The sequence below is a fragment of the Ranitomeya imitator genome, chromosome 3, assembly GCF_032444005.1.
Source record: "Ranitomeya imitator isolate aRanImi1 chromosome 3, aRanImi1.pri, whole genome shotgun sequence".
NCBI lineage: Eukaryota > Metazoa > Chordata > Amphibia > Anura > Dendrobatidae > Ranitomeya > Ranitomeya imitator.
Window position 1 is genome coordinate 103,806,196 of NC_091284.1, and position 17,934 is coordinate 103,824,129.

At 44.1% G+C, this 17,934-nt stretch overlaps 1 protein-coding gene and 1 long non-coding RNA gene across 3 annotated transcripts in view; one reads left to right on the forward strand and one right to left on the reverse strand.

Annotated features, from left to right (window-relative positions):
• Positions 1–17,934, forward strand: part of SLC13A5 (solute carrier family 13 member 5) — a 113,591-nt gene that overhangs the window by 86,383 nt on the left and 9,274 nt on the right. For both annotated transcript variants that reach the window (XM_069761254.1, XM_069761253.1), the window contains 4 exons: positions 29–227; positions 5,012–5,134; positions 9,088–9,303; positions 12,311–12,432. In XM_069761254.1, the coding sequence (XP_069617355.1) occupies positions 29–227; positions 5,012–5,134; positions 9,088–9,303; positions 12,311–12,432 (660 nt within the window). The remainder of the gene's footprint in view (positions 1–28; positions 228–5,011; positions 5,135–9,087; positions 9,304–12,310; positions 12,433–17,934) is intronic.
• Positions 5,066–17,934, reverse strand: part of LOC138672851 (uncharacterized) — a 34,324-nt gene continuing 21,455 nt past the window's right edge. The window contains exons 2-4 of the long non-coding RNA XR_011319779.1: positions 9,607–9,674; positions 9,071–9,282; positions 5,066–5,193 (exon numbers count right to left, since the gene is read on the reverse strand). This is a non-coding gene — a long non-coding RNA (uncharacterized lncRNA). The remainder of the gene's footprint in view (positions 5,194–9,070; positions 9,283–9,606; positions 9,675–17,934) is intronic.

Consider the following 17,934-nt stretch of genomic DNA (forward strand, 5'->3'; position numbering starts at 1 on the left):
ATCAGTATCTTTTTTTTATTTCTTGTAGTTCAGGACTGCACTGTGCCTTTTTCAGTTGTGGCCAATGGACATGTGCAAGATATTGCTTCAGAGGTTAAAGAAAGAAAGGAAAAGAAAAGAATAAATAAAGGCATGATGCTGAGTGTATGCTACGCCGCCAGCATCGGTGGGACAGCCACATTAACAGGAACTGGGCCAAACCTTGTGTTAAAGGGACAGCTGAGCTCGTAAGTAGTTACTGTTCCGTACATTAGTCAGATCCGCTTCCTGGGAAAGAGAGGATCACATTTCTATCTATTAAGGTATGAAGACATGAGAATCTTGAAACAACATTATGGGTACGATCACGTGATTTATATGCTGTGGAATTTCCTCCCAGATTTGTGAAAATGACACTTTGTTTTAACTATACCTTATGCCATGTTTGCTTTATTTATTTATTATTTTTGGGCTGCAGCTTACACTAGGTGGGGCTTTTTTACTGCATTTTCATTTTACGACAAAAAATCCACAAGAAAACACATTTGTTAAAAAAAATGCTACAAAAATACTTGTAAAAACACATAATAATGTGTGTTTTTACAAACCAGAAAAAAAAAAACCTCCAGAATAAAATTGTATGTAGGCAGCGAGTCTTACCCTAGTGATGCTGCATCAGCTCCATACGAGAGTATTAGTCAGGGTCTGGCGGGGGAGGTAAAGCTTATAGAATAACTGTTGGTATAATTTTTTTAAATATATCAACACATGTGAAGATAAGCTACGGTACTTTGTAATATATCTTATCAGTGATCTGCTTCTTTCTCCTCCTGGACTGATTGATATAAAAATAAAGATTATTAAATAAAGATTATTATTATTAGCCCCACCATATAGTATGATGTAGCCCCCCAGAATATAATGTAGCCCGCTGAGAGAATAATGCAGCCCCACGCAGAATATGTTGCAGCCCCCCACAGAATATAATGTAGCCCCCTCAAAATATAATGCAGCCCCCCTTTTAGGGTATAATGCAGCCCCCCTCATAGGGTATAATGCAGTCCCCCTCCATCTCCATCATTGTTCTCCTCCACCCCATCATTGTCCTCATCACCACCTCCATCATAGCCTTCTCCCCCACCACCCCATCATTGCCCATTCTGCCACCTCCATCATTGCCTCCTTCCCCCACCACTCCATCATCCTTTCCACCACCAACATTGCCTCCTCCCTCACCACCATCATTGTCCTTTCCAGCACTACCATCATTGTCCTTTCCGCTACAACCATCATTGCTTTGCCTTGCCCTGTCCTGGATTGCCTCATACCTTTCCGACCGCACATTTAGCGTTTCCCACTCCCAAACTACATTCTCACCCCGCTCCCTCTCTGTTGGAGTCCCTCAAGGCTCAGTCCTAGGGCCTCTACTTTTTTCCATCTATACCCTTGGCCTAGGACAACTCATAAAGTCCCATGGCTTCCAGTACCACCTATATGCGGACGACAGTCAGATCTACCTCTCTGGCTCAGATGTCGCCTCTCTCCGGTCCAGAATCCCGGAGTGTCTGTCAGCCATATTCTCCTTCTTCAACTCTCGCTTCCTAAAACTCAATGTAGACAAAACCAAACTCATCATCTTTCCCCCATCTTGCGTATTCCTCTACCTGATCTATCTATTATGGTAAACAGCATCACGCTCTCACCCGAACCTGAAATCCGCTGCCTCGATTTAACTCTCGATTCTGCCCTGTCCTTCAAACTGCATGTCCAACCTCTTGCCACCTCCTGTCGCCTCCAACTCAAAAATATTGCCATAATCCGTCACTTCCTCAGCCCACAATCTACTAAAACTCTTATGCATGCCCTCATCATCTCCTGCCTCGATTACTGCAACTGTTATGACCTGGTGGTCAGGACAATAATGGACCTGGTGGTTAAGAGCACACGGAATGACCTGATAGTTACTGATAATAAAGGACGAGCTCTGGGACGTGGGAACTCTGCTGACCGCAATCCCTAATCCTATCAAACACACTAGAAATAGCCGTGGATTGCGCCTAACGCTCCCTATGCAACTCGGCACAGCCTAAGGAACTAGCTAGCCCTGAAGATAGAAAAATAAAGCCTACCTTGCCTCAGAGAAATTCCCCAAAGGAAAAGGCAGCCCCCCACATATAATGACTGTGAGTAAAGAGCACAGCAGCCTTGCAGCGCTGGGGTCCTGGGTTCTAATCCCACCCAGGACAACATCTGCAAAGAGTTTGTATGTTCTCTCTGTGTTTGCGTGGGTTTCCTCCGGGCACTCCGGTTTCCTCCCACATTCCAAAGACATACTGATAGGGAATTTAGATTGTGAGCCCCAACGGGGACAGTGATGATAATGTGTGCGAACTGTAAAGCGCTGCGGAATATGTTAGCGCTATATAAAAATAAAGATTATTATTATTATTATCATTCTCAAAAATCTCAATTCTCAGGTAAAATCTGTATTTGGTGAAGACAAATTGTTACATTATTGATATAAGAGATGGCAGCTGCTACTGATAAGATTCTAAGTAGACGGAGGGATAGGAGGAACTAGGAGTTCTGCCTCCAACTCTTCCCTTCTCCTTATCCTCTCTCTCACCCTTATATAGAATCTTATCAGTAACAACTGCCATCTCCTATCTGACTAATGTAGTAATTAGTGGAGAGTGAATTGTTTGGGTAACGTGTTATTCGAGCATGCTCGGGTGCTAACAGAGTGTCTTTGGCGTGCTCAAAAAATACATGCTTGAGTCCCTGTGGCTGCATGTATTATGACTGCTAGACATCCACAACACATGCACGGATGTCCTGTTTGTTAGGCAATACCTGCATGTGTTGCGGCTGTCTAACAGCCGTGAGACATGCAATCTGCAGGGATTTGAACATATTTTTTGAGCACGCCGAAGACACTCGGTTAGCACCCGAGCATGCCCAAATAACACCTTATCTGAGCACTTTCGCTCATTTGTGTCTTCATATGGTATAATGTAGCCCCCCTCATAGGGTGTAATACAGCCCCACTCATAGGGTATATGCAGCCCCACCCTCAGAATATAATGGAGCCCCCAGAATATAATGCAGCCCTGCTCACAAAGTATAATGCAGCCCCCCTCATAGGGAGTAATGCAGTCCCCTCATAGGGTATAATGCAGCCCCCTCATAGGGCATAATGCCGTCCTCCTCATAGGGTATAATACAGCACACCTCATAGAGTATAAATTAGCTCCCTCATAGGGTATAATGCAGCCACCTCATAGGGTATAATGCAGCCCCTCATAGGGTATAATGCAGCCCACCGCCCTACATAATATAATGCAGCCCTACTCATAGAGTATAATGCAGCCCCCCTCATAGGGTATAATTCAGCCCCACCCCAGAATATCATGCAGCCCCTAGAATATAATGCAGCCTTGCTTATAGTATATAAGGCAGACCCTCTCATAGGGTATAATGCAGCCCCCTCATAGGGTATAATACAGCACCCTCATAAAGTAAAATGCAGCTCCCTCATAGTGAATAATGCAGCCCCCTTGAATGGGGGGCACTAAACTAAAATGCAGCTCCCTCATAGTGAATAATGCAGACACTTTAATGGGGGGCCTGAACATCCAGTGTTTGCCGCACTGTCATGCAAACACCGCTTCTGATCGGTGGTAAATATCATCACCGCCAGTTAGACAACCATGGTTCCTAAGCTGTCAAAAGACAGCATGAGCGCGCAGCTGTGATCGGAGGTATAAAGTTTATCTCTGGTCACTAGCGCAGGCTGATGAGACTACTGCTCCCATCAGCCTACACCTGCTGCCGCTAATAACAGTGAGAGCAGGAGCTGCTGATGGGAGTATTCATCAGCCGGTTCATGCGCTCTAAATAAATAATAATTTAAAAAAATAATTAAAATAATGATAATAATAATTTGGTCTGGAGCAGTTAACAATGTGAAAAGGCAGAAAGGAAATCTTGTATATTTACATACAGCGACATGTCTTTTATATATTAAACTGATGCTGGCATTCCTATATCTATTTTGTAATGTTATTTTTTAGTTTTTGAAGGAAATTGACCTCTGTAAAATTGTTCTAAAAATGTTTATTCAAACCTCTGACGCACCCGAATAAGATGAACAGATGGGAATAGTTTTATTATAGCTAAAGCAAAAAAAGACTTAACATTAGTTAGTTGGAAAAGTTTCTACAAATGTAATGTCCTGGAATTCTTATGAAAAGTTTAATGTCCGTCACCACGTTGTTTCAGAACAAATTTGTGTTTTTAGGTGACAAAAATTAGAAAAAGAGCAAAAAATTGTGTTTGGAGAGTAGAATGGTCAGATTGGCTCATAAAACTGGGAATCGATAAAAATGACCACAATCTCATTTCTTGCAGACCAGAATACACAAGGGCATATCACTTACAGGTTTTCATACAAATTACCTATTGGATCATATAGTATGATAAAAACATCAAAATCACAATGTAATCTGCTGGTCTTCTGTATAGCTTGAGGGTCGGCATTCCAAATTATTTCCTCTGGTGTCTACAATGAACCTGTAGAGCATTTCACCATCCAAACCTACAGGTCACTTGTTTTTTTAAAGTTTTTTCAGAGCACAGAGGTAAACTAATTTCGCACACAAAAAGCTTCACCTACACAGGGAAACATAAATGATGGGTCCGTTTAGTTTTCCAGCTGTAGACATAATGTATATTTGTGTCCTACTCTTATTTTGTACTATGTTTGCAGGAATATTAGACAAGTTGGGGGCCACTGAGTATCACATGCTATCGTTTTGGGCATAGTCAATTTTTGTAGAATCACTGATCGTGCTTTTTAATGACTTACTACCATTGCTCCTGCATGCGAGGCTTCTCTTGGGAAAAGGTCACATGTTCTTTGCTATAGACATTATACAATTATATAGACAAATAGAATTAGGATAATGAGGAGTTTTTTTATTTTTATGCAAGCATTACTTTTTTACACATTTCTTATTTTCAACCCTTACAGGATTTTTCCGAACAATGGAGATATACTGAATTTTGCCTCTTGGTTTGGATTTGCCTGTCCCAACATGATAGTGATGCTGTGTATGGCTTGGTTCTGGCTCCAGTTCTCATTTATGGGATTGAAGTATGTCACATATGTTATTACAGTCATGATAAAAGTCCGGAGATATTAAATATAGAATCCTGTTAAAGGAAAACAAAAAAAGATATGAGGCTAAAGCAAATTACATCATACTATTTGCCAAAATTTGCCCGATTTGTTAGATAGGTGTGGGTCCCACCAATGGGACTTATGTCCCCATTTTTCCTGGGACATAAGATCGTCATCGTACTTAGGAGTAGCTTGGAGCAGCAGGTCTTACTCTGTGACGTTCCATTCAAGGCTATGACACTGACAGATATAGCTGAGCACAGAGCAGTGTTCAGCTGTCTTCTGGTTGCCTTAGGCTACATTCACACATTGGTGTGACACACCCTAATGCTTTCTGTCTTCTTTCTTAGCAAACAGACCCATAGAATTTCATTGATCCATATAGACATCAGTTTTAAAATAGATCTATGTCTCTGGTCCGTGAGACTTAGCATGTCCTATTTGCATCCATTTTGGGGATCAGACTCGACCATTAAAGGGGTTGACCAGTCCAAATTGATAAGTCTGAAGTCACTGTGTGAATGCAGACTTATGAATCCCCCCAGCGCTCATATTGTGCCTGTGTGGATTTGCCAGTTTCTGAGAAGGGATCGGAGGGTATGTATGCGTTATACATACTCCCGGCATTGCCCACAAAGTGGGAGCAGCTTTGTCGAGTGACTGCAGACTTATCGATTTGAACCAGACAATCCCTATAAAGTCTATGGGGATCAGTTAGACATTGATGAAAAATGGATTGGATGAAGAGAAGTTCAGACAGTATGTCTGTTTCAGTTATTACAATGGAATGAGTAAAAAACAGATGCAACTAAGATGACGCATGGGAGAAAAACTGGCCGTTTCTAACAGATTGTAAAATTCACTCTGATGTGGAATGTAGCCTAGTGTCATAGACTAAGACCAGCACTATGTGCCAGCCTTTGCGTTGACCACGCTCTACAGAAAATAAACTTATCACTTTAACACACATAGTTCTCCACAGATCTGCACCAGCCTACATCTACTCCCTCTTCTCTGTCTACCACCCTTCCCATCTTCTCCATTCTGCTAATGAAATAAAGGTACCGTCACATTTAGCGACGCTGCAGCGATATAGACAACGATGCCGATTGCTGCAGCGTCGCTGTGTGGTCGCTGGAGAGCTGTCACACAGACAGCTCTCCAGCGACCAACGATGCCGAGGTCCCTGGGTAACCAGGGTAAACATCGGGTTACTAAGCGCAGGGCCGTGCTTAGTAACCCGATATTTACCCTGGTTACCTAAAAAAAAACAAAAACACTACATACTTACATTCCGGTGTCTGTCGCGTCCCTCGCCGTCAGCTTCCCGCACTGACTGTGAGGGCCAGCCGTAAAGCAGAGCACAGCGGTGACGTCACCTCTCTGCTTTACGGCCGGCGCTCACAGTCAGTGCGGGAAGCTGACTGTGAGGGACGCGACGACACCGGAATGTAAGTATGTAGTGTTTTTTTTTTAGGTAACCAGGGTAAATATCGGGTTACTAAGCGCTGCGCTTAGTAACCCGATGTTTACCCTGGTTACCAGTGAAGACATCGCTGAATCGGCGTCACACACGCCGATTCAGCGATGTCAGCGGGTGATCCAGCGACGAAATAAAGTTCTGGCCTTCTAGCTCCGACCAGCGATCTCACAGCAGGATCCTGATCGCTGCTGCGTGTCAAACACAACGATATCGTTATCCAGGACGATGCAACGTCACGGATCGCTATCGTTAAAGCAGAGCACAGCAGTGACGTCACCGCTGTGCTCTGCTTTACGGCCGGCCGGCGCTGACACAGTGCAGGGAAGCTGACGGCGCGGGACAGACACCGGAATGTAAGTATGTAGTGTTTGTTTTTTTTTACTTTTACAATGGTAACAAGGGTAAACATCGGGTTACTAAGCGCGGCCCTGCGCTTAGTAACCCAATGTTTACCCTGGTTACCCAGGGACTTCGGCATCGTTGGTCGCTAGAGAGCTGTCTGTGTGACAGCTCTCCAGCGACCACACGACGACCTAAACATCGACACTGCAGCGATCGGCATCGTTGTCTATATCGCTGCAGCGTCGCTTAATGTGAGGGTACCTTAAGGTAAAAAAGCTTATCCTACTGGTCAACAGTGTAATCTCAGATGTAATGACTGTTGTCCAGTCTCATTGTATTGTAAGATCAGTCCTTCATCATCTGATTAACAACACAGATACCTTCCCACTATCTGTAAAGTCAGTTTTGAAGTTATTAAAAAATGTAATCTAAAATCTATCTAATTTACAAGAGCTCATAAAATAGAAATAGAGGGGTATATTTTACCAAGGAGGGGTATAGTTTCGCCTAGGCAATTTTACACAACTGGGTATAGCTTGACCTAGGACAATTTATCTCCGAGGTATACTCTGGTCTCGGCCAAATACACCTGGGTTTAATCTGTCGCTCCGAGTCACGCAGCGTTATTTGGATGCCCCTATTTACTACACTGTTGGCAGGACCGTACACAACAAGGACTTTATTTTTACCTTGTGTGACACCCCTATTTCCTGCCCTCACTTCTCTCGGGATCAGTTGGATTATGTGTTACTCTGTAATGTCTTTATTGACTAATCCACCTGTCCCCCCGCTATTCCCCGGCCTCTCCCCTCTGTCAATCCCTGCACTGGCTCCCCATCACCCAGAGACTCCAGTACAAAAGCCTAACCATGACATATAAAGCCATCCACAACCTGTCTCCTCCATACATCTGTGACCTCGTCTCCCGGTACTTTCCTGCACGCAACCTCCGATCCTCACAAGATCTCCTTCTCTACTCCCCTATTATCTCCTCTTCCCACAATCGCATACAAGATTTCTCTCGTGCATCCCCCCTACTCTGGAATGCTCTACCACAACATATCAGACTCTCGCCTACCACCGAAACCTTCAAAAAGAACCTGAAGACCCACCTCTTCCGACAAGCCTACAACCTGCAGTAACCACCGATTGACCAAACCGCTGCACGGCCAGCTCTACCCTCACCTACTGTATCCTCACCCATCCCTTGTAGATTGTGAGCCCTCGCGGGCAGGGTCCTCTCTCCTCCTGTACCAGATGTGCCTTGTATTTTTCAAGATTATTGTACTTGTTTTATTATGTATACCCCTCCTCACATGTAAAGCGCCATGGAATAAATGGCGCTATAATAATAAATAATAATAATAATAATAATAATAATTGTCTGTACACGTCCCCTCTGTAATGTAAAGTGCTGCGGAATATGTTGGCGCTATAGAAAAGGAAATTATTATTATTCATATTATACACTAACAGAGCGGAAGCGTACATTCATGATCAGGAGTAGTTTAGACTGTGATACACCTTTAATTTTACAAATGACTTGAATCCTGCAATTTATTTATCGCATGCAATATTGGTCATATATACACTGATTCCAAATGTAAACTACAGACCCTAGTAAATGAAGTCTGATGGAAATGTACTATTTAATTTATGATGACTAAAATCATTAAATGTAAAAAAAAAAATGTGATTAATGCAGAACATAATCATGTAACAGACAGTGTAGTTCAGATGTATAGATGTTCAGTGCAGTCAATGTGGCATACTGATGACAAATTACTGATTGCACTATTTTAAAAAAATCTTCAAATTAACCTTATTGACCACCCTGATCTCTCGCTGTGTCCTCTCTCGCATTCTTTCCTCCTTATCCTATAATTACAAGTGCTGCCTACTGCTCCATTAACTACTCTCTTTTCTATTATTCAGTTTCTTTTTCTGTATCTTCTCTTTCCATAGGGAAATCTGCAGGACTAATCATTCAGTCAGAAATTCAGGCCTGTGAAACTATGAGGAGGGAGTGATAGCGTTCTACCTGAAAGAACCTTTATCTCTTCACTTAAGAGTAATCACCTCACCTTTTCCTCATATTAAGCTTTAAGAAGACATGGGGCTGTGGCACTTCCGATTCAGAGAAGGAACGGGCAGCTTATAACATCATCCGGGACGAATATCGCAAGCTGGGTCCTATTTCCTTTGCAGAGTCAAATGTTCTTCTACTCTTCACCCTTCTGGTCATCTTATGGTTTACGAGAGATCCTGGCTTTGTGAAAGGTTGGGCTACTGTGCTCTTCAATAAAGACAACATTGAGTAAGAAATTTTGCATTTCTTTTATGAAGATTTTATTTTATTGTTACAGCATGCCGTGGTTGGCCAAAAAATGTATTTTCTGGCATTTAAAACTTTTATGTTACCTGAACGAATAGAAAAAATTGGAGTGCGGCTCAACAGGACTGGATTTTCCTTTTCTTTTTCTTTTTCAAAAGAAATTATAGTGCATACAAAAAAAAAATGTACATGGTCGACATGACCCAGTCGACGAATTTCCACTGCACTAGGCAGTCTTACTCATGATTCAGTGACATATGCTTCATCCTGTAGTCAATGGCCTACCCGGAGATGATCCACTAATGGCAGCTTCACCAGAGGTCCCAAGGTCTACTTTGCCACTGAGGAGACACCTAAAAGGCATATAATAGTCATTGCCCTACTACTCATGTTCTAGTGCTCAGAGTCTAAAGGATGAAAAATTGCAGAAAACATTCTTATCTCGACGTCATTGGAACTCCTGTATTTAGGCTAGGTTCAGATTGCGTTAGTGCAATCCGTTTAGCGCCTAGCACTAGCGGATTGCGCTAACGCAATGTGATATAAAGGGGTCACGTTAAACGTCCCCGCTCTCGCAGACCTCCGATCTGCGAGAGCGGGGAACGGACCGGGGGCGCGCCTTGGACGCTGCAAGCAGCGTCCGCAGCGCGCCACAAAACACCGGCACATCGCTAGCGCGTGCCGAAAATGGCACGCGCTAGTGATGCGCGTCCCCATTGCTGTTAATGGGCGCACTAACGGACGCGTTGCACGGCGTTAATTTCGACGTGCAACGCTGTCCGTTAGCGCGGTCCCATTAACGCAATGGGAACCTAGCCTTAACAGACCAAACATTTCAAGTGGAAACCTAAAAAAAAAAAGGTACATGGGTCAGTATTTGTGACTGTAATTTCTTGGGCCAGAAAGGAAACCAATGAGGAATAAGAACACAGATAGGGAACCTGGCAGGGAACATTTTAGCTTTTATGCTACAGAAGGCAAAAATCTAAATGAATGCGAAATCCACATGAAAATATAATCTCAAATGTTCCTTTTCAAGCTAAAGTATATGATATCAAGAAATAAAATAATAAAATGATTCCTCCAAAATATATATAAAAAAAGTAGAACATTGCATGATGCATTGTACACAATACATGCACACTGCTACATACAGTATAACATATACATGTGCACATCACACACATACTGTTCAATAAATGCTCATTACATACACATCATATAAACGCACATAAAGATATTATTTTCACTATGACTTAGGCATTATCTGGCCGCACAGATTATAATGATGCTATGGCTGCCTAGAGTCAGGAGCAAACTCGATTGGAACTAGAGCCAGCTATTGCCACATCGCTATGTTCTCTATGGGCGGACAATGCCTGAGTGGTATCTTTGAAGGTGGGAGGACAATCTTCCTCCTTCAGGATGATTGGGCCGCTCGCACAGGACATCTTGATGCTGCGGCTGGCTAGAATCAAGAGCAGGAGGATTGTGCTACCCCCTGGGTGACTCCGCAGACCCCAGCCACATGGCAGATGCAGACCTGGCAACTTAGTCAACAGCTCAGAGAGTTAAGCTTTGCTTTGATTTTGGCCACAAAGACAGCAATTCTCTTTAACTATGGAGCTGGAATAATTATGGTGTAGAACGAGGTACTGACAGAGTCTTCAAATAGCCTTGGCTGCACCTTGTACCACCACCATCGTCATCATCTGTCATGTGTTTGTAATCATTACACAGACTTCTTTCACTTATGTCACATACAATAGACAGAAAACACGGGGTCGGCACCATCAGGCAACTTGTGCATATAAATGGAGATTACAGGAATGATGGCAATTGCTACAGAGACCAAGGCTATATGGAAATCTGAAGTATTTAAAGCGTGGCCGCTGTCACGCTGGCTACATCCGTACAATGATAACGTGCTTAAAAAGATTATTGTTTGTTGCATATTTAATTTGCAGGAAAATAACTATGATCCTGCTAATTCAGCATAAAACCTCCCTTTGTAGAAAAGGCAAAACTTAGAAAGCGCTTGTGTAGACCTATTCTGTGTATGATTTTGTGTCTATATAATCTGTGTATGATCTTGTGTAGACAAGCGCTTGTGTAAACATATTCTGTGTATGATCTTGTGTAGACATATTCTGTGTATGATCTTGTGTAGACAAGCTGTCATGACTCTCTTGTCGGGTGTCCCAAGACGAGGGGCTCCTTCCCTGCCCCTAACGCTAGGGGCATCCTAGCTTGTCCAGTTCCATGGATAACTTCTGATGGTGAAGACGCTGGGGCCACGTACCTTGCCTTAGCTCATGAAAACGCCCTCAGTCTGTACTCTTCCCCCACTCAAGGAAGAGGGGTGTAGTAGTATACCATAATACACCAGCCAGGGATAAAGGAAAATACCAAACATACAAATATACACCCAAAAACTACAGAAGCAAACACAAGGGAGTGGAGGATGTAGTTAAACCAAAATAGGAGAAGAAAGTGAATTATCACAGACTCAAAACCTAGCAACAGTCACAGATAAATCCACCAAACGCCTTCTCCAGCAACAATAACCACCAACAACCTCCAGCCATACAGTATAAACTCGCTCTGACAATGAAGGCTACCAGGACCCAGAATATATAGGAGATGGGAGTAGCTAACTGCACAGCTGAGAGCCTTAATGCTCCATGAGCTCTCAATGGAGCAGATTAACCCATGCACTGCTAAAATAAACTTACACAATTTAATATGAAGGTGAAGTGCTTCTAATCAGTGCAGGAGTAGGAGAAATCAGATGCTGCGGTCTTCTGGCTCCTCTATGTCGTGGTAAACCCATGACACCAGCGCTTGTGTAGACATATTCTTTGTGATATAATTGTTTAATTATCCTGCAAGTAGTTTTGTTTCTTGGTTAGTAGATTACTGGTTTCTATTCTTTCACTGAAGCAGAACAATCTAGAAACATTCATTTATCTTCTCCTTTTAATTGCAGGTATGTAACAGACGCCACGGTTGCAATTTTTGTAGCTGTCCTTCTATTTATTTTGCCAGCAAAAAGTCCTAGAATTTCATGCCAGAAGCAAAACAGTTTTGATCTTGAAGATCCAGAGGAAGGTAAAAACTACTGTCCCAAATTCTGCCCTTCCAAGTGATGAATGGTAATAGAGCATAACAAAGATGCTATAGGTTTATGTTTACAGAACTAAATGAGATTTTAGTTCTTCTAATATTATCTATACTGTTTGTATTTATTGATTTATTTACTCATTTACTGGAGAATTGGTTTTTAATGTGAGAACCTTGTTCAAAAGTGGTCCAGAAGAATACAGAAAACATGGTATCAAAGGAGTTGTGTCCGTGCACAAAATCCACTTTAATTTGCGAATTTGATGGTTGTTCATCTCTGTGCCATGGGATGTTTCCTCTATGAAATCTGGCGTGATATGTGCCCACTTATAGTTACACTAGCTATTGAACCCGTTCTACGCCCGGGTGGCGAGCATTTATATTGGTATATTGTCTCCATCCTGGTATGTGCTGCTCCATCCTGCGTCCCCATCCTGTCATGCGCTGCTCCATCCTGCGTCCCCATCCTGTCATGCGCTGCTCCATCATGCGTCCCCATCCTGTCATGCGCTGCTCCATCCTGCGTCCCCATCCTTATGTGCTGCTGCATCCTGCGTCCCCATCCTTATGTGCTGCTGCATCCTGCGTCCCCATCCTTATGTGCTGCTGCATCCTGCGTCCCCATCCTTATGTGCTGCTCCATCCTGCGTCCCCATCCTTATGTGCTGCTCCCATCCTGCGTCCCCATCCTTATGTGCTGCTCCATCCTGCGTCCCCATCCTTATGTGCTGCTGCATCCTGCGTCCCCATCCTTATGTGCTGCTGCATCCTGCGTCCCCATCCTTATGTGCTGCTGCATCCTGCGTCCCCATCCTTATGTGCTGCTCCATCCTGCGTCCCCATCCTTATGTACTGCTGCATCCTGCGTCCCCATCCTTATGTGCTGCTGCATCCTGCATCCCCATCCTTATGTTCATGCTGCATCCTGCGTCCCCATCCTTATGTGCTGCTGCATCCTGCGTCCCCATCCTGTGCTGCTGCATCCTGCGTCCCCATCCTTATGTGCTGCTCCATCCTGCGTCCCCATCCTTATGTGCTGCTGCATTCTGCGTCCCCATCCTTATGTACTGCTGCATCCTGCGTCCCCATCCTTATGTGCTGCTGCATCCTGCGTCCCCATCCTTATGTTCATACTGCATCCTGCGTCCCCATCCTTATGTTCATGCTACATCCTGCGTCCCCATCCTTATGTTCATGCTGCATCCTGCGTCCCCATCCTTATGTGCTGCTCCATCCTGCGTCCCCATCCTTATGTGCTGCTCCATCCTGCGTCCCCATCCTTATGTGCTGCTGCATCCTGCGTCCCCATCCTTATGTGCTGCTCCCATCCTGCATCCCCATCCTTATGTTCATGCTGCATCCTGCATCCCCATCCTTATGTGCTGCTGCATCCTGCGTCCCCATCCTTATGTGCTGCTCCCATCCTGCGTCCCCATCCTTATGTTCATGCTGCATCCTGCATCCCCATCCTTATGTGCTGCTGCATCCTGCGTCCCCATCCTCATGTTCATGCTGCATCCTGCGTCCCCTGTTGTGAGTTCTGTTTTTGGGCTCCCTCTGGTGGTTACTGATGGTACTGGGTGACTTGTCTTTCCTGGGTTTCTGGGTTCCACCTGTTCCATCAGCATATGGGAGTTTCCTATTTAACCTGGCTTTGCTGGCATTTCCTCGCCGGTTATCAATGTATCCAGTGTGTCTTGTTTCCTCTGCTCCCTGCTCCTAGAACCTTCTGGACAAGCTAAGTTTGGATTTTCCTGTTTTGTGTTTTGCTTAATTTGGTTTTTAGTCCAGCCTGCAGATATGTGATTCTCTGCTGCTGGTTGCTCTAGTGGGCTGAAATTGCTTTTCATGTACCATGAGTTGGCACATGAGTTCAAGTAATTTCAGGATGGTTTTTTGAAGGGTTTTTCGCTGACCGCGCAGTTCACTTTTGTATCCTCTGCTATCTAGCTTTAGCGGGCCTCATTTTGCTGAAACTGTTTTCATTCTATGTATGTGCTTTCCTCTCATTTCACCGTCATTATATGTGGGGGGCTGCTATTTGCTGTGGGGTATTTCTCTGGAGGCAAGAGAGGTCTGTGTTTCTTCTAATAGAGGAAGTTAGATCTTCGGCTGGAGCGAGACGTCTAGGATCATCGTAGGCACGTTCCCCGGCTACATTTATTTGTGTGTTAGGTTCAGGGTCGCGGTCAGCTCAGGTTCCATCGCCCTAGAGCTTGTTTGTATCTGTGCTTGTCCTTTTTGTGATCCCCTGCCATTGGGATCATGACAGTATAACCGGCCCACAAAGTGTTAATTGTATTGGCTGAAGTAGGAGGATAAGTAGTCTGAGGAAGTTTTTTTTTTTTTTTTTTTTTTCTTTCTCTTTCCCTCAGAGTTTGCTGCCTAGCCTTATTGCAGTCTGGCTACTTCCTCCTCCTCTTAATCTTTGAATGGCTCTGATCCCAGCTGTTTATCATGGACATCCAGAGTTTGGCTTCCAGCCTGAATAATCTTGCCACTAAGGTTCAAAATATACAGGATTTTGTTGTACATGCTCCTATGTCTGAACCTAAAATTCCTGTCCCAGAGTTTTTTTCTGGAGATAGATCTCGTTTTCTGAATTTTAGGAACAATTGCAAGTTGTTTCTTTCTTTGAAATCTCGCTCCTCTGGAGACCCTGCTCAGCAAGTCAAGATAATTATATCTTTCCTGCGGGGTGACCCTCAGAATTGGGCATTTGCATTGGCACCAGGGGACCCTGCGTTGCTTAATGCAGATGCGTTTTTTCTGGCATTGGGTTTGCTCTATGAGGAACCTAACCAAGAGATTCAGGCTGAAAAAGCTTTGTTGGCCCTCTCTCAGGGGCAAGATGAAGCAGAAATTTATTGTCAAAAATTTCGGAAGTCGTCGGTGCTTACTCAGTGGAATGAGTGCGCTCTGGCTGCAAAGTTTAGAGATGGCCTTTCTGAGGCCATTAAAGATGTTATGGTGGGGTTCCCTGCGCCTGCTGGTCTGAATGAGTCTATGACTATGGCTGTTCAGATTGATCGGCGTTTACGGGAGCGCAAACCTGTGCATCATTTGGCGGTGTCGTCTGAACCGTCACCTGAGATAATGCAATGTGATAGAATTCAGTCCAGAAGTGAACGGCAAAAGTATAGGCGGAAAAAAGGGTTGTGCTTTTATTGTGGTGATTCAGCTCATGTTATATCAGCATGCTCTAAACGCACAAAAAAGGTTGATAAGTCTGTTGCCATTAGTACTTTACAGTCTAAGTTTATTCTGTCTGTGACTCTGATTTGTTCATTATCATCCATTACCGTCGATGCCTATGTGGATTCAGGCGCTGCCCTGAGTCTTATGGATTGGTCATTTGCCAATCGCTGTGGGTTTAGTCTGGAGCCTCTGGAAGTCCCTATTCCTTTGAAGGGAATTGACTCTACACCTTTGGCTATGAATAAACCTCAGTACTGGACACAAGTGACCATGCGTATGACTCCCGTTCATCAGGAGGTGATTCGCTTCCTGGTACTGTATAATTTGCATGATGTTCTAGTACTTGGTCTGCCATGGTTACAAACTCATAATCCAGTCCTTGACTGGAAATCAATGTCTGTGTTAAGCTGGGGTTGTCAGGGGGTTCATGATGATGCACCTCCGATTTCTATCGCTTCATCTACTTCTTCTGAGATTCCTGTGTTTTTGTCTGACAATCGGGATGTTTTTGAGGAGCCTAAGCTCAGTTCGCTTCCTCCTCACAGGGATTGCGATTGTGCTATAAATTTAATTCCAGGCAGTAAATTTCCTAAAGGTCGTTTGTTCAATCTGTCAGTGCCAGAGCATACTGCTATGCGGGATTATGTTAAGGAGTCCTTGGAAAAGGGACATATCCGTCCATCTTTGTCCCCTTTGGGAGCAGGTTTTTTTTTTTTCGTGGCCAAAAAAGATGGTTCCTTGAGGCCTTGTATAGATTATCGTCTTTTGAATAAGATTACCGTAAAATATCAGTATCCTTTGCCATTGTTGACTGATTTGTTTGCTCGCATTAAGGGGGCTAAATGGTTCACTAAGATTGATCTTCGGGGTGCGTATAATCTTATACGAATAAAGCAAGGTGATGAGTGGAAAACCGCATTTAATACGCCTGAGGGCCATTTTGAGTATTTGGTAATGCCTTTTGGACTTTCTAATGCTCCTTCAGTCTTCCAGTCCTTTATGCACGATATTTTCCGTGAATATCTGGATAAATTTATGATTGTGTATTTGGATGATATTTTGGTTTTTTCTGATGACTGGGAGTCTCATGTTCAGCAGGTCAGGAAGGTGTTTCAGGTCCTGCGGGCCAATTCCTTGTTTGTAAAAGGCTCAAAGTGTCTCTTTGGAGTCCAGAAGATTTCTTTCTTGGGGTATATTTTTTCCCCTTCTACTATTGAGATGGATCCCGTCAAGGTTCAGGCTATTTGTGACTGGACGCAGCCTACATCTCTTAAGAGTCTACAGAAGTTCTTGGGCTTTGCTAATTTCTATCGTCGTTTTATAACTAATTTTTCTAGTGTTGTTAAGCCTTTGACGGATTTGACTAAGAAGGGTGCTGATGTTGCTAATTGGTCTCCTGCGGCTGTGGAGGCCTTTCAGGAACTTAAGCGCCGGTTTTCTTCTGCTCCTGTGTTGCGTCAGCCAGATGTTTCGCTCCCTTTTCAGGTTGAGGTTGATGCTTCCGAGATTGGAGCGGGGGCGGTTTTGTCACAGAGACGCTCCGATGGCTCAGTGATGAAGCCATGCGCGTTTTTTTCTAGAAAGTTTTCGCCGGCTGAGCGGAATTATGATGTTGGTAATCGGGAACTTTTGGCCATGAAGTGGGCATTTGAGGAGTGGCGTCATTGGCTAGAGGGTGCTAGACATCGTGTGGTGGTCTTGACTGATCACAAAAATTTGATTTACCTTGAGTCTGCCAGGCGTCTGAATCCTAGACAGGACGCTGTTTTTCTCTCGTTTCGATTTTGTGGTTTCGTACCTGCCAGGTTCAAAGAATGTGAAGGCGGATGCTCTTTCTAGGAGTTTTGTGCCTGACTCCCTTGGAAATTCTGAGCCCTCTGGTATCCTTAAGGATGGGGTGATTTTGTCTGCTGTCTCCCCAGACTTGCGACGTGCTTTGCAGGAGTTTCAGGCGGGTAAACCTGATCGTTGTCCGCCTGAGAGACTGTTTGTTCCGGATAATTGGACCAGTAGAGTCATCTCCGAGGTCCATTCTTCTGCGTTGGCAGGTCATCCTGGAATATTTGGTACTAGAGACTTGGTGGCCAGGTCTTTTTGGTGGCCTTCCTTGTCGAGGGATGTGCGTTCTTTTGTGCAGTCTTGTGAGGTTTGTGCTCGGGCTAAGCCTTGCTGTTCTCGGGCCAGTGGATTGTTGTCACCTTTGCCTATCCCGAAGAGGCCTTGGACGCACATTTCCATGGACTTTATTTCGGATCTCCCTGTCTCTCAAAAAATGTCCGTCATCTGGGTTGT